The sequence below is a fragment of the Liolophura sinensis genome, chromosome 7 (assembly GCF_032854445.1).
Source record: "Liolophura sinensis isolate JHLJ2023 chromosome 7, CUHK_Ljap_v2, whole genome shotgun sequence".
NCBI lineage: Eukaryota > Metazoa > Mollusca > Polyplacophora > Chitonida > Chitonidae > Liolophura > Liolophura sinensis.
Window position 1 is genome coordinate 59,178,372 of NC_088301.1, and position 16,473 is coordinate 59,194,844.

At 37.0% G+C, this 16,473-nt stretch overlaps 1 protein-coding gene across 3 annotated transcripts in view; it reads left to right on the forward strand.

The window, feature by feature from the left end:
* LOC135470164 (SLIT-ROBO Rho GTPase-activating protein 3-like) overlaps positions 1-16,473 on the forward strand; it is an 82,090-nt gene that overhangs the window by 29,258 nt on the left and 36,359 nt on the right. Inside the window, exon 1 of one of the 3 annotated variants that reach the window (XM_064748947.1) lies at positions 7,862-9,155. The exons of the other annotated variants lie outside the window; for them this stretch is intronic. Coding sequence (XP_064605017.1) covers positions 9,050-9,155 — 106 coding nt within the window. The 5' untranslated portion in view covers positions 7,862-9,049. Of the gene's footprint in view, positions 1-7,861; positions 9,156-16,473 lie in introns of those variants that run through there. 3 annotated transcript variants of the gene reach the window in all.

Sequence of the window (16,473 nt, forward strand, 5' to 3'; positions counted from 1 at the left end):
CTGAAATTCTTAACAGAAAGTATATAACATTGCCATATGCTTTGTTGGACGTAAAACTAAACTTCACCAGCTTGTAAGATTGTCGCAACAAATGATAGTATGGTGGTCACCAAGCTCTGCAATCAACAAATCCATTAGCAGGCTAATGTGGAATCTGTCCTTTCTCACCAAACTCATGGTGGCAACACATAATTGCAAAAACATTCCAGAGGGATGCACTTAAATTCTAATGGTTTGATCATTGCAATTTTCTAGGCACCACAAAGCGAAAAGTCAGGTGTCATTTTAACCTAAAGCTTTGCTCTTTCTTTGATGTTGTCTTTTAATGAAGGATGAAATATTTGATGGCTTAAGGTAGAATATCCTGACCGCTATACTCTGTATACAATGGAGGGAATACAAATCATTGGCACATACTGGAACCAGTTAATAGTGGATGCCATTTTTTGCCAGTGTGCTTTTGCCAGGACTGAAGCTTACATATTATATTTGGGAGGGTGGGGGTAGGGCTACATATTGGTTATTTTTACTCATGGTTTTATTTAAGTGTTGGGTGCATGGAAAGCAGCCTGCTTTATGTGTTTATTAGATTATGGCTTTTGTGACGTTCACCGGGCTATTTTTGAATCCAAAATGAAACTCCAGAAATTGCATTCAACTAATCCATTTTGTGTATGAAGTAATTGTACTTGTATATGTGCATGCAGCAGTAAGGGTAACTGTTCTAACCTTACAGTTAATCGTTATACAAAGCTAATCTCGGTAGCCCCTGGGCAATGCTGTCCAGTATCTTGTGCATACCTGGTAGTATTACTCCATGTACATGTATTGTTGTGTGTTATAACCTAGGTGCTCTGGTTAATGTAATAATCTGGTTTGATGTGTTGGCATTTGACTGGTATGCTAATGACGAGGTGAAAAGGTCCAGCCCTCTTGTCAGGCCTTGGATTATGATAACCCATATAACCCTCTTCCTGTAACAGGCTATATGTGCCCCAGTCTTCTGGACCTCCCCCATACTTTGCAGTGTTCATAGCACTGCTGTGTGGTGTGCACTAACGTAATATCTCCTTTGGCAGATGAAAACCACACATAACATATTTGCAGTGATGATAAAAAATATCTGTATGTATATCTCAACCTTTTCACTGCTGACATTTTCTGTATGCATATAAAATTATCCCATGTGTTCGGGCACTCCCCTTTATACACATATGCAGAGAGATGTTTCTTGTGAGAAAAGAATATTTCTGCTGATACATGTATTTGTTTGATATACGAGTTCCTGTGGCAAAATTAGCAAATGACAATATATTGGATGTCACTGATTTTAAAATCTGGATTATCCTTGTCAAATATTCATACCTTCAAGTATGTGAAACTTGTGTCAAATTATGTTTTAATTTGTTGGAAAGACAGAGAATGAGACAGAGAAGGCACATAAAGTTTGGTCGTAGTAAATATACATTCTGAGAATATTGTCATTATTTTGAGCGATTTAAAAAAAAGAAAAAAAAACATAGGTATATAAAAAGGGTATATAAAAAAACACTGACCAATTATCAAGACAAATAAAGATTCAAAGTCTGTTCATCTAGATTGTTCTGTTATTCTTAGAAGTTAAATATACAAGATGTAGGGGGCAGCTCCAAGCTGATTGTAAATTTGTTGTGAATCAGCTTGATTATGGGGCCTTCAGGTCTCTCAACAGCAGCATAATAAACAACTAAAACTTCTGCACAAGAAATTAAAGGTGAACTGCAGTGGTATTTGATGTGAGTACATGGTGATTTTGCTGACCTATCAGTTTGGAATGTGGTGATGTCAAAGCATTACTGGCTCATTCATCTGACCAACAACAAGTAACATTACATATTCTGAATATATGTACATATTCATGAATGATAACAGTGTAACATCACAACATTCTGAACTAAAACAGATAAGCAACAGGACATTTCCCTTACAACATCACACTGGATGAATTAGGTTTACAAAAAAAAAATAAATTAGTAAAAAAACCTTCCACAATCTTATAAATGTACTGTACAGTAACTAGGGAAGCCTATTATTGACACATTTTGTGAAAATTGAAAGATTTGCATGTCATCTTTAAACCAGCATGGCATATATTGCCTCTGGGAGAAATTATTAGAAAGTTTGATAGTTACATGTACATACACATACCAAAAGGCAGTAGATTTACTCCAGGCGCTTCGGTTCTATCCACCAATAAAACTGACTGCTGATATATTACTCTGGGTGGCATCCATGGCCGAGGTGGTTAGTGTACCAACACAACACAATGACCCGGGAGCCTTTTACCTATGCAGTTGGTGTAAGGTTGTCCTGCCTGGTTTCCTCCCATCATTATGCTGGCTGCTGTCGTATAAGCGAAATATTCTTAAGTAGGGCAGGAAACACCAATCAAATAAATCAATAAATAAATTAAGTTACCTTGTTGTACACATTGCACAAATTCTACAGATTGAGGGATATAATATTCTCGATCATATATCTGTAAAGTGGGTGGCCCAAACTTCAATATATGCCTTTATGCATGCAGGATAGAAATCTTTATTTGATTTACATGTTACTGTACTGTATATGATTAGTGTTTTAAGATGTACTCCGGAATATTTCACTTGTACAATGGTGGCCAGCATTATGGTGGAAGTAAACCTGGGGGAAACCAATGACAACCCGCAGGATACTGCAGACCTTCCGGAGAGCAAGCCAACATGAGCTGGAAACTTTAACTCATGGTGACCTCATTAGCGAGAGGCTCCTGGGTCATTGCGCCATGCTGGTATGCCAACCACCTCGACCATGGAAGCCCCATAGAAATCTTTAAGATCAGGACATTAGACTGTAAGATAATATATGTGCATGTGCCTATGTGACCATGAAACATGTATAAAAAGCATGTTTACATGTACATTTGTGTGTTTTAATTCCCTCACTGAGAGGTCTTGTTTCAGTATGCTTGTAATTAATTATTGGGGGTTGCTTAATTGGAATTTGAATTGAACAGGTGATACAGTATTGTAATTAATCAGTGAGGACATCATGAACAACCATAAAACACCTTTAAACTGTGTTGACATCTAGTGAATGTTATGGCTTGCCTCTGAGCAGGTCTTTATTGGTCCTAACCTTTATGTCATGCATGCCTCATAAACAGGAAACATTTGTGATCAAATGTTGCAAATTGAATTTTAAAACCTCCAAATGGATGTTATTGGAGGCTCCTGTTGGCAATGTTTTCTGTCAACCCTGACATTTAAGAGTAATATCGATCAGTCCCTGTTGTTTTCATCCTAAGTAGCAGCTCTTCAGCCTGTGCTGCGGGTCTGTGAGAGGAAGAGCAGCTTAACTGCTGGGGCTGTGAAATGTGAGCATTGGAGGCCACATTCAGCACTATATGCTGGCTTTAGGTCTCAGGGGAGATAATTTATCTGTTTGTTTTTACCCGCTAGGTGTGAAGAACTGGTAGAAGATAGTACTCATCTGTATACATGTACATGTATGTCATTGTAGCAATAGAATGGCGTGAATTCCTGAGCCACTGTATGTACATGGAGATGTAAATATACACCTTCTTATTTGTGCTAATAAAATTGACATCCTTACAAAACCATAATGCACGTACATCATGTTTTAATAGTCAGGTAATAAATATGATTACTTTTGTATTCTCAGAACAACAAATATAGTACATATATATAAGAAAAAAAAGTGCATATTTTTCACCTTGCGGTTTAAAGGGTATACATGTTTGTTTATAAATTCACATTAAAATGCAACTTTGCTTTGTTAGTATAGCTGATCCTTTGACTTTTGTTTAAATGAAAATAACAAATATTAAATGTTCTCTTTCATTAATCATAGTTAACTTGCTGCTTTGTTCTGGTTGTTTGGTCACTTACATGTGTATAAATTTTGACCTTTCAGAGAGAGTCTTTAAAAATGTTACAAGTACGTTATATAGATGTCCTGCTCCACAATAATGAGAAGTTGTTTGACAAACCTGGATGTGCAGTATCTATGCAGGCAATTAATTGTTTACTGAAAAGACATTGGTAGGAGAAGCTAATGGCAGACCGAACAGCTTGCCTGCCCAGTGCCTCCAAAGTTACCTCTTGTGCTCCCTATATCCACATCTGGCAACCCCTACATGATGCTTCCCATCCTACAGCACTAAAATTCATTAGCGCTTTGCCAAACATACAAACACTTGGCACGAACATGCAAATATTTATGTACGGTTCCCTCCTGGCAAGCCTGTTGTTGTTTGGCCTGTCCAGTATAGTCTGGGTGAAAATTGGAGGAAGTTTGACCTGTGGTCAAGTCACTGTAAAGTTCGCAGCTTTCTCATGGACACTTGTGGCAGGTCTATGATTGCTAATGTCACATTTGATGAAATTAAACAATAGGCAAGTTTAAGAAGTGATCTTCTGCTGAAAATGTGTTATAGGACAGACATGGTTTCTAGAAAAATGTACATGTAGAAACATGTAAGATTTCAGGAGTTGGATAAATATATACTATTAGAAGGCATACAGACTTGGACTTAGGTTCGATGATGAGAGATTTTTATGAAAGATAATTTGTATTGAAGAACTTCTTGAACTCCACTTTGTTTTGATTACTATGTATAGGATATGTATAGATTGAAACATGTAAAGCTTGCATGTCACCTAAATTAAATTATTTGGTAGTTTCCATGATCTGTGCCATGTGAAATATGAACATCCCTTTGAAAATGTCTACAGCCTAAATTGGGATGTTTGACCTCCAGTCAGGCAGTTGTAACTGGAATGCAGATAAGATAATATTGAATGTGGTTTCAATTGTGGCTGTCATCTAATGTTTTATTTACATGTACATCACCATTGTACTAGAAAAATGTATCAATACACTGGTTGTTACTAATAATCAAGGAAAACAATGAAGCCCTTCCAGATTATTTGTAAACGATTTTAATAATGAGTAGAGAAGTGTCTTGATTTGAATTTAAATTGTGATTAGGATACAAGTTACCTTTAGTACTACAAAATTACTGTGAATCATACATGTAAATCAAATGAAATCAGTTTGTGTTCGTTTCTGTATTGTAATTGTAATATAAAATTTCATAGTAAAAACAAGATTCCTTTCAATCAGACCATGTCATTTTAAAAGGAAATATTAAAGAAACAATATTTGGAATAAGTAGTGGGTTTGTCATTTCATGACGATATTTATCTCAACAGAAATATAGCAAGGCGTTTTTTTTTCTTTGTGAGTGCATGTACATTGGATTTCGAGATATTTTGATGAAATTTTCAAAAATCCACGTTAATTTGTCTTTGAATGTTGAAGATGTGCATCTGCTTGTTTGCTTCCCACTTTCTTGTAAAAGGTTAACAGCTTTCATTTGTTCCAGTCTTGTCCATCTTCTACCCCCTCTGATGCTTAGTGTTCTTAGGAAACATCAAATTGAATGGTCAGGAAAGGATGACAAGCCTTAGATGTTTTATTTTCCATTTCCTGCACCTTTAGGAATAGGTCGCAGTTTGAAAGACAGCTGACACTCCTTGTGGATTCATTAAGTAACTCCTTATATTAGAGCATCAGTAGGTGTAACTAAGTACCCACTCTTCGGCTGGCTAAGGGGAGAAATCGCTCAATATGCAGGCCCTGGGAATAACTCGAGGAGATGAAAAGCTGGTCAGGGGAGAATGCTGTAGAGCTTGGAAACACACGCTAAAATTGTCAGATGCACCAAGATTAACCTTACCTTGTCTTTGTCAACTGATTTGTATTGGGAATGTTTTTTGTAACTGTTACTTCTACGTCTACCTGCTTGTACTTTTTAATACCTTCTTTGTTTCTCAGTTACATTTATCTGCTTGTATTGGTAATACCTTTTTGTCTTTTGGTTACATCCAAAATTTTCATTTAAAGGTACCTTTGGCTATGTTTTAAAGAGGCTGTATTGGAGATTTTTGCCCAAAATTTATCAGGGCAAATCCAATTGAATTTTTGGTATTGTTTTAGAATAGCCCAACTAATTAGCTTTTCACAAAATATGATGTGCTACAATGTACCTCATCTTTGCACATTTTATAGTTCAGAAAATTCATAAAGTGGGATACATCGTAACTTTTTCAAAGTTTACAACCATTTTAACACTATAAATAGTTCCGGTGTGAATCTGGTATTTATTTAAAGGCAATAATTTGCGCTGTTCTTGATAAATACAGAAAAATTTGATTTGCAAATATGGTTATAACTTAATGAAATCATTTTGCAAACTAGAAATTTAATTGCTGTTTTTTCTGGCATCTTTCTTTGTTTTGTTAAAGTAAAAACGTCAGGTAGTTTCTACCTCTAGGTTTCTGTGTTGTTTTAAGGGTTCTTGCGTGACAAATTTCCTGAAGCTTTACTTTATCTGAGCACTGGTCAACATGGTAAAGAACATAGCATTTGACAGTGTACATTAACAAGGCCTAGGACAGCCTTACACAGGAAACCTATTGATTTACCCTTGCTGGGTTCAATACAGTCCTTTCTTAGTTGAACTCCTGCTGGTGGATTTATTGGCTTCTTGGCCATTGTATTTGTGGTCATCTACTCATCGGTGCTTGACCATTCCTTTTACAGTTGGTGATTGATCTGTCTTGCTAACCAAATCCTTCTGGCCTAAACAATGGATGGAATGGAAGCTGATTGCGATCCAAGATAAAACAAAGGCCATTGTAGAATGGCAATGAATGGACTTGAAAGTGAATTTTGATGATCTAGGATAGATTTTCTTTACTTGGTACGCCATTAATGGAATTGAGTTTAATGTGCCCATTGAGTGTATGAGTTCTCTGAGCTGGAGTTCTATTGCTTCATATTGTTAGAATTGACCGTTGAACAAGTGGCATATTTATAGTCTCACTTCACACAGTGTCATGGTTTTAAGCACTCGCAGAAAACAATGTGCATAACATAGAGAAATAAGAAATACTAGAAACGTAAGGAAGAAGGAAGTTAGTCAAATAATTTCTAAATTTCATGAAACAAGATTCATTGATATGATATAGAACATAGATAATATTTCATTGCAATCCATACATATACACTTGTATGAGTGAATAACAATAAGCACTAAAAAGTATGCCTTAATCTTTTATTTCTCCTTTTTAGCCTTGAATTCATGATATGACAAACTGGTGAGAATTGCCAGAATACAAATTGGTGTGTAAATTTGAGTTGGATTGAGTCTAGGACATAATGGTATGCTTATTTACGTGGATGTGCTGGTTGAATGGAAGGGGTGGGGTATATTGGCATGACATTTTTGTATTTACTTGTATCTAATTTTTGTAAGCATATTTTATTGTGGTTAGGTGTCCCAGAGATTATGAAATCTAAACTCCCAGTCCCACCCACCAATCTCACCTGAGCTAAGCATCTTGCTGTGTAATAACTTTTTGTGTGACATTTCACAAGTGTGAGTAGCAGGTTGAAGGTAGTGTCAGATATCTGGTATCTTGTGACTTCTGAAAATTCAGGTTATAGCCCATGTGGTTTATATTTCTCTCCTGCTGAGGTCAGCACAATACTTCATACTTGATACATTACTTGTCCCACTGTTTTTGTCATGGCAGGTAGTCCTTGTACATGAACTTCATGACACTTTCTCAACCTACGCTTATTGGGTGTAGATGGAAATCATATTCACTGATGAAGCAATTTACAAAAAACAAATTGTCTTGAATTAAGCAATAAACATTTACATGCATTAAGGTCTGTACATGTACTGTATGCAAATCGAATAAACTTGAAAATTGGGCTTGTAACAGCACAGGAATTATCAGCATGATGAAGTTAATGATGTTAATGATGTTAATTATCCTAATTTTGTATTTTGCTCTGGGGATCATTTGTGATGCATTGTACCTCGGGGCCTATATGCACATTTTACATGTCTTTCATTCCAGACATTCTACAGCATATGTTTATTCATGTATGTGATACTAATGATAAGGGCAACAGAATGACAGTATGGATTAAGGAGAGGATTGAACTTTCTGAGCCAGAGGTGAAATCCTGTTTCTGATCTTGTCTAGATTCCTAATGTGATAGTTCCCTCCTAAGAGCCAAGACCCTGAAGCCTGTGTGCCCTGACAACTGAGATAAACCATTTGATAAATGGAAACCTAGATCAGCATTAGGCTGAAATGTAATTAAACTCAACACTTATCTACATATTTTGGTTGGGAATTCCAGTAAGTCAGGCAAATTCTAGCACCTGTTTGACTCTTGAGGGCCTTTCTGTCAGCATGTGTCCATCTGTTGACTCACTTTATATGTAACATTTCCTGGTTTTTCAGCTGACCCAACACCCCTACATAACACATTTACAGGCAGTGGACTGTTCCACATTAGGCTGACCCAGATTAGCCACACATCAACTGGTCAGGATTAGTTTATGAGTACACAGGACTGGGGGGTGGGGGGCAGAAGGCTAGGGAGATCTACATGTTGATGGTGCAATTTGTGTCATAAGTGTATGTTAGTAAGCTGGAAAGTGAAGGTTGCAGAGTGAAAGTTTCACAGATTTCTTGGCAAGGACAGAAAGCTGTTGGGTCATGCCAGCACTGATCTGGCACACATGGATTTCTGTCACAGCTGGCAGTAACATGCTCAGACAGCAGTGTGACAACTGTGCTAGTGAGAGGTGATCAATTTCCACTGTCAGACCTGACTAGTGCTGTCCATGTGTGTGTGTGAGTGGTCTACTGATTGCCAGGTAGCAGTTTTCACTGGTACAATAATCAGGCCATTTCAGCCAAGGCTAGAAATTGACTTGACCAGCTGGGTTGTTGTGGAATGCTGTATGTGCTAAAGCCCACGAGGGATAAATATTGGAAGGTGTGCATCTACCCTGCCTAACTGAACATCTGTTGTACAAACCTCATCTCTAATATCACACAAGCACAGGTGTCATATAAGAAGACGTCAAATGTGGATAATTTACCTGTAACTTTAATCATTTTTACCTGCTGCAAATATGGCCTCTCTGGCAGTTGACCCCAAGAGGGATCACCATGGACATAGCACATTTTCTCGATCGTCTTCTTTCCGCAGATCCAAGCGCAAACAGGGGCCATTCATGCGTAAGTCAGTCTGTACTAGTTTTAACTTTTGTAAAGGTTTCTTGTACTGATGTACTAACCAGTAGAGTTTGTGATTTATGCTGGATAATGCTACATAAAAATATACATTGTATGAAAATCTATGTAGTATACATGGTCAGCTTCATGTTGTGCTATCTATTTCATGTCTAGAATATATTTACATGTATGTATACGTATATGTTAACTTTTGAGATTCATGAAGCAATGAGGCGTGCGTCGCGGATTTTAACCAAGTTTAGAGGTAATGTAATAGACCTGTCATATGGCCCAGGGCTTGTCATTTGCAGGCCTAAAACTATTTCATGTTCAGTTAGCCCCAGGCTTATTAAAAAACGTGTCTGGTTTTAAGATGTGTCGTGAAAGTTCGGCCATGTGTGTGCCGGCACATGTAACCATCAAGATTACGTGACAAAAAGCGACAGGTTTATGAACTGCTCGATCTGTTGGATCACCATCAACACACCTCCTGCTGAGATCTTCTCCTTGTTTGAGTTGCACATATATTTTTAGCTGTCTGCTCAAGGTTTTTGTCATCACGTAAACATGTCTTAGACTACTCACAGTTTACTCGTCTGTGTCTGGATAACATACAAGGGTTTCACTTGACCTAATTCCACATACAGATAATTATCTTAGTGCTTTTTAAGCTAATAGGAGTTCTTTAAAGGTGTGAAATGCAGAATTACAGCTGTATGTGAAATATACAACATATGCATGTACATCACACATGTTAGTTAACAATATGTTTGTCAGATGCTGTGTTGTGCCATCCTGAAGACATCCCTTCCAGTGACTGCACACACTTGCAGCCCTTGTATACAGATCTTCTGTGTACTTGGCATTGCATTATGTTTAGGATTGCTTAAATGTTTTTATATGATGCTGATTCATTTTAGGGTTGACTTTATTGCACAGACTACAATACATAGTGCATGCATGTTTATATATACACTCATGGGCATGTAGCATAAGATCCATCGTTTTGTTGAAAGTATTGCATTTGTAAGCTGTTCATGGTATATGGTTATTGTTCTTACATACGGTCCCTACATGTGCATGCTCTATGCATGTTACGGTGTATAGGTTTTGTAGAGTACTTTCTGACAAGTGGCATTAAGTTTTGAGCTTGTCATGATTACTTTATGTAAATACAGTTGTGCATGTATGGAGTTTATCTGGTTATGCATATATTTGCATGTCATAGAATGAGATTCATGGTCGTTTCAAAGTCTTTGCTATCGTGAATTCATTTTGCAGTAATCATAGTGAATTGTTAGTTATTAACATGCAAATTGTAAATATATGCCAAGCACACAAACATTCATATAATGAACTGACCGTTACATTAGACTTGTGCTAGGAGATCTCAGATATAATGCTCAGTCCCTTTTTTGTGTTGAAGTCCTTTAAGTTTAAAGGTGTGGTAGCTAGCAGACTACAGTATTTTATACTCAAGGGTTAAGCTCTCTGTTGTTCTTGGTATTGCATGCAAATGGGACCAGACTGGCCATGTGGTAACTGTTCCCCTGTTAACCTCTATGCCATAACAGGAGAAAACAAAAGCCAGCCTTGGCCGTCCCCTTTCCTACCCTCTTAGCTTGCTCCATGTGTTCCCTACTCAAAGGGTAATCCTCTTTTTTTCCAGGGATGAAATAAAAACTTTTAGATTTAATGGACTTAAGGCTTTGATTTGATTCATTGTTTTTTACAAGTGCTGTGATTTCCATGTACATATTAAACTTATTAAGCAAAATGTGGCTGAAATATCACAGTTGGACATTTATATGTAACATTTACTTATCAGCTCATATAAATGTCTACACATGGTTCTAAAGATAATTCTTGTTAACAGTAGACCAAATTTAAGAGGACATTTTCGGTTATTAATAAAGGATCTATATTTGAATTAAGTCTGTTTCAGCCTGTGGAAAAGTACAACTTATCCTAGTTTTACTTGGATGTACCTAATTGTTTTTTGTATGTCTTCACATAAAATAACAAATGTTGCAGCTCACAAGTAGGAGTACATGTACTTGTGTATATGTACATGCATATAGATCGGTTCTTGTCGGAGCAGTTTGATTTTTATTACAAACTGTAAATGTTTATCATTTTGACCTATAAAGCACTTTTTCCTCTGGAATTTAGGCATACAATTATTATGAAAGTGATGCCAAAAATGATTTGTTTGTGTCAGTGAAGATGCAAGCTTCATTAAATTATGCAAGCTTTATTAAACTCTTACAGATTATTTCTCTATACACTACAGTTCTCTTAGAATGTTTTAAAATATTGGCTTGAGTCATGGTTGAAAAGGTGGAGGAATTAGGTATTTACATGTACTTGGATGCAGAGCTTATATATACGTGTAGGTTCATCTTCATTTTATCCAGTTAGACAATTCACATATGGAGCTGTCGTAAACAGAGTAATAGAAAAGCATTAGACTCAGGTGTTTATGCAGCACCGTCAATCTTAGCTCATGATCTCAGCGTTTAAATTACCATGTCAACTCCAGGGCATCGCACAGTAATAAACAGCTGTACCATCCAGTGGCATTCTGCAGAATGTAGGAAATATCAGTTTTTCTGGATGAAGACTTTGATAACCATCTTTATTCCTTGAAAGCTTTTCTATCTTTATTCCTGGAAAGCTTTTCTCTTTCAAAAGGTAAACTTATTCTGCATTTGAAATTACTTACATGTACATGTAGGCTTTGTGGGTTGTATAAAATCTAGTGGTCTGGATTGTGCTCCATTGCAGTTTTTATGTATACATCTACCCTGAAAATGGTGTGTGTGTGTAGGGGTAGGGGGTTGGGGGGGGGGGAGGCATTGTGCAATTCCTATCCTGTCACAACCCAGTGCATGTAGCACAAATCAAATGTGTGGTTCAGTTTTGTCCTTGAGTCCACGAACCATGATTAATACCTTTCGGTTTAAGCAACACACAGATGTAATCATAATGTATACATGTACGGGTGCATATGGTGTAGGTAAGACATCATTTGAGAAAACAAGGCTTGCAAATTTCTGTAGTTAGCATTGAATCATTTAGTAACATCATTATAAGTAAGTGTTGCTCAAAAATGCTTGAATTGTTCTGTATCAAAATGTTCATTAAAGCTTTTCAGGCTTTTCAGTGTCATTTTACAGTGTAAAAAGTACATGTATTGTCCATGTGCCTTGTTATCTAGAAGGGTAGAACTTAAAGGAATCAGTTACCGTCAGAATTTTTATACATATGATAAAATGTTTCCCAAATTTTACATCCATGTACCTGTTTGTGAATGTCTGAGATAGTGTGAATATTGCCTGTATACATGTGTTAGTCATTGAGAAAATGTCTCATTAGCCAGGCTAGGACAGTAATGTGTTCAGTTTGGGCACTAGAGGGCTCCTATGGAGACCAGGGTAGAATTATATCATTGCTAAGGGATATTACCTAACTTCCTGTGTATTTAGACCCCTTTCTGGGCTGAGGCCTTTCTTATTTTAGATACAGTCACATTAATGCTACAGGAAATGTCAGTATCTTTGGTCTGTAAGATTAAACATTGCATGATACCAGGCACACCACAATCCAGTTTGTGTACATGTATTGTCTGAACTATGGGATACTCAGAGATTACTAGATGTGGATGAGGCAAGAAGGTGCCTTGGTTGCAAATTTCAGACATTCCAAGTAGGAATAATCCGATGCCCATTTACTATAGGTAACAAGCCTACACTAACCCTAGGCTGGCTGAGCTTGTGCCAAAAGGAATGAGAGCAGGATCTTAAGGCTACTAAAAGAAAGAAGGTGAACTGAAACATCATCAGGGAACTCAGTACCTAATGGAGAACACCTTTTAACCTTGAAATAATTTGGTGTAATCAGACCCGGTGACTGTGGAGAAGACATGGAAATCCGGGATGTCACAGATTATCATAGCAGATCTTCCCTTGACTTGTCCTTGATTAATGATGATTTCTGTGTAGCCTGTAGGCGCGTCACCTTCAAAATATTGGTAATTGTGTATCTTCTCCTGAACTTGGCTTTTTTTTTTTCTTTTGCAAGAAAATGAAGGACCCATCGAGGATATACACCCACTGTGTGGCGCTACTCCACCAGATTCTTCTCTCATTTAGAAAGTATTCAGTATTAGTCTTATGAACAGAATATAATTCTACATGTATATGGCTTTAAAGATAGAGGAATGGTGATCTTTAATGGAGATTGCTTTGGATAGGGCTGAGGAGAGTCAATCATTGTGGGAATGGTAGAAGGAATTTATTACAGGGCTGATGGGATAGCAGCAAGTCAGTGTTAAATCATGTTAGCAGTGCACAATCTTCAGATGGTTTTCCTTGCACAAGAGTAAATGATGTGACAAACTGTAAGAGACCCTCCCATGTTGAGAGTGTCTGTAGCCTGGGGTGGGCCCAGTGATGGGTTTGGGAAACAGACCTGGTTGTAAAGAACTTGGGGCCACAGGGTGTATGGTCAGGTCTAAGTGTTGGTATTTAGACTCCTTCAGACAAGGGCAGTTGTTGATATTTCTGGCATCTGGCATTAGATGGGGTGTTCATGGGCAAAACAAACTGCATTTAGCTCAAGCTGGAGCAGCGAAACCTGTAATTGGTCTTCTGCTCAGTTGGTGTCATTTCCTTTATATGCATGTATCTGTGATATCTCACCACTGGCTTTGGTCGCCCACAAGGAAGGGCATGTTGTCAAATTTGGAAAGGTCACTATTGTTGGTATTGTTCAGTGTATCACAGCGTTATATCTGTGTTAAAACCCTAATTGTCATAAATTTCACCAACAAAAGTGCATTTTTAGAGGAAAATAAATGTCACAAAATAATATTTTTGGTACTGAAACTTACAATTTTTCTGTAGAATGTCATCCCATGTTCCAAGCTAACCTCAAAACATCTTTCCAAAATTAATAGATCTCTAAGAATCAGGAAAAATGGGGAAGTTAGTCTTGGACAAAATTTAGGGTAATTTTGGGTATACATATACCTGCACAAAGTTTTAATGAAAGAAACATGTTGAATCTTCTTTTTGATGCTCTGTCTAAGCATGGCAGTCTTTAGAAAATGGATTAACTTATCATTGGTTTTTGTCCATAAACCTTTAAAAATATGTTAGTATGAGTTACAATGTAAATGTAGAAAACTGATGGTTGATGTTAAACCCACTCAGTTTTGGCACTGTGTGTATATAGGCCTGTAATGGAATATTAACTTCTGATGTACATTATCGTAGGATTCTGGTAAAGACTTGGTGATTCCCCGCAGTCTTGTGTGACATATGCAATATTCATAGCCTTTACTCTGTGTATGCCATTGCACCAGAGGTGAACCAATCTAGGATAGTGTGTAAGAGTGAAGGCATGAAACTGGCAAGGCAAGCGCATTTGGGAAATTTTTGTTTGCATGGGGAGATTTCTTTGCCTTCTCTTAGGATTTCCTAGAATTTCACTAGTCAAATACTGCCAAGCTACTTTTTTTGAAACTGATACATGTAAATACATCTACATGTATGGATGTATGCAAGTACATGTAAACTACATATTTAATGGCTATGGGATATTTACTTTGGAAAACTAAATTATACATTTTAATCAGTAGTTTTTGTATTTGTAATGTACTCCTATATGTAGAATTGCTTTACAGTTCAATGTTTTTCTGTCACTGATTCTGAAGGGATGACATGATAAAAGTTGCTTCTGTTAATCTTTTATTATTTTCTGGTCACAGTAAATATCTGAGTCACTATTGTTTGTCTGTAGATATACACTGTATCACTGACAGGGGTTTAAAGGTATGTAAGGATCGATTATTGTTTAAATGATTTAAGATTGCTATAACCAGTTGTATCTGCTGATATGGCATTAATGTTTCCTTTGCAGTTTTTATTGGTTACAGTGGTGTGTTTATTCTGACTTGTGAATCTTGAATTGTAATGCCTTCCTGTATATGTACAGAAGTATTTTATACAATTATTTAAAATATGTAATTTAATGTAAAATCAAATAATGTATTCACTTAAATAATGGTGCAGGGGTAATATCATTGTTAGCCAATGTATGCTATGTGTGTATACTGATGTGGCCCAATCACACACTGTCTGAAACCTTCTAGAATTCCTTCCAGTGCCTCGTCAGTGTGGAAAGTTATCTTCCTTCCTGAAGGACACAGTTGCTATAGAGGAGGGATATTGATGGTCAGAGAGCTGGAACCATGGTGCGAATTTTTGGTCTCCAGGGTGATGTATAGGAGCTCATGTTGAGCAACCTGGACCTTCCTCAGAGCTAGAGGTCAGCTGACAGCCAGGAGTGCCCTCCCTCTTTCTTCCATCTTCATTATGTTTCATATGTCAAGATGCGGCCAGTAAGAGTCTCAGAATCGTTAATAAGCTGAAAATGTGCCGTGCTGTTACATGTTACACGTACCATGTACCATTCTAATTAGATTGACATGTTTGTACTGAAAAAAGAACTCAGTAAAATATGCTAATACCAGAGATCTAAATTCAGAGTTGATTAAATAAATACCATGGGTTACTGTGTTTGGTATTTGACCTGAAAAAAATAATAGTAAAACAAAAAATGGAGACTTGATCTGTCGTTACAATCTTGTTAGCATAAGGATATATACGCTATGTCTCTATTCAATACCGTACATGTCATTTCGCATCCTCCTAAGCAGTCCTGAGATAAATTGATGAAGCCTCTATCCTTGTCACTGAACCATTTCTTATTCATGCTCTTTTAGGCCTCCTAAAAATTATGCCGCCAATAACAAATGATAACAGCCATTTGAGATTCAGGATGCAAAATGCATGCTAAGACATCATGGTTCAAGTGGTGTGGGTGGATATCAAAATACTTACATGCAATTCATGTAGGATCAAGAGCTTGTTGCTTGGTTAAAATTGACTATGCTGGGGACACTGCTGTTGGCAGACATTTTAAATTTTTGCCTAATATATAGACACATAACGGTATGTGATGATATTTTGAGAAATATGTGAGAAAAATTGACTTGTTAAAACTTTGTATGAGAATTGATAAAGGGGTCGCAATCAAGGGGAAATTTGGGTGAGCAGTACTATGCATGTAGAGTAAAACTTAAATTCTAATCCATGTGCAGGTAAAAAACAGGCAGTGCTCTGCACCCTTCATTCAAATTCTCACTTACATAGAGAAACAGTTTACAAGCTGACATGAAGTTTGTGAGTTATGTTATACAGTAATGGAGATTGAATTAATAGCAAGGCCAAACACAAATTAAGTTTTTGAAAGG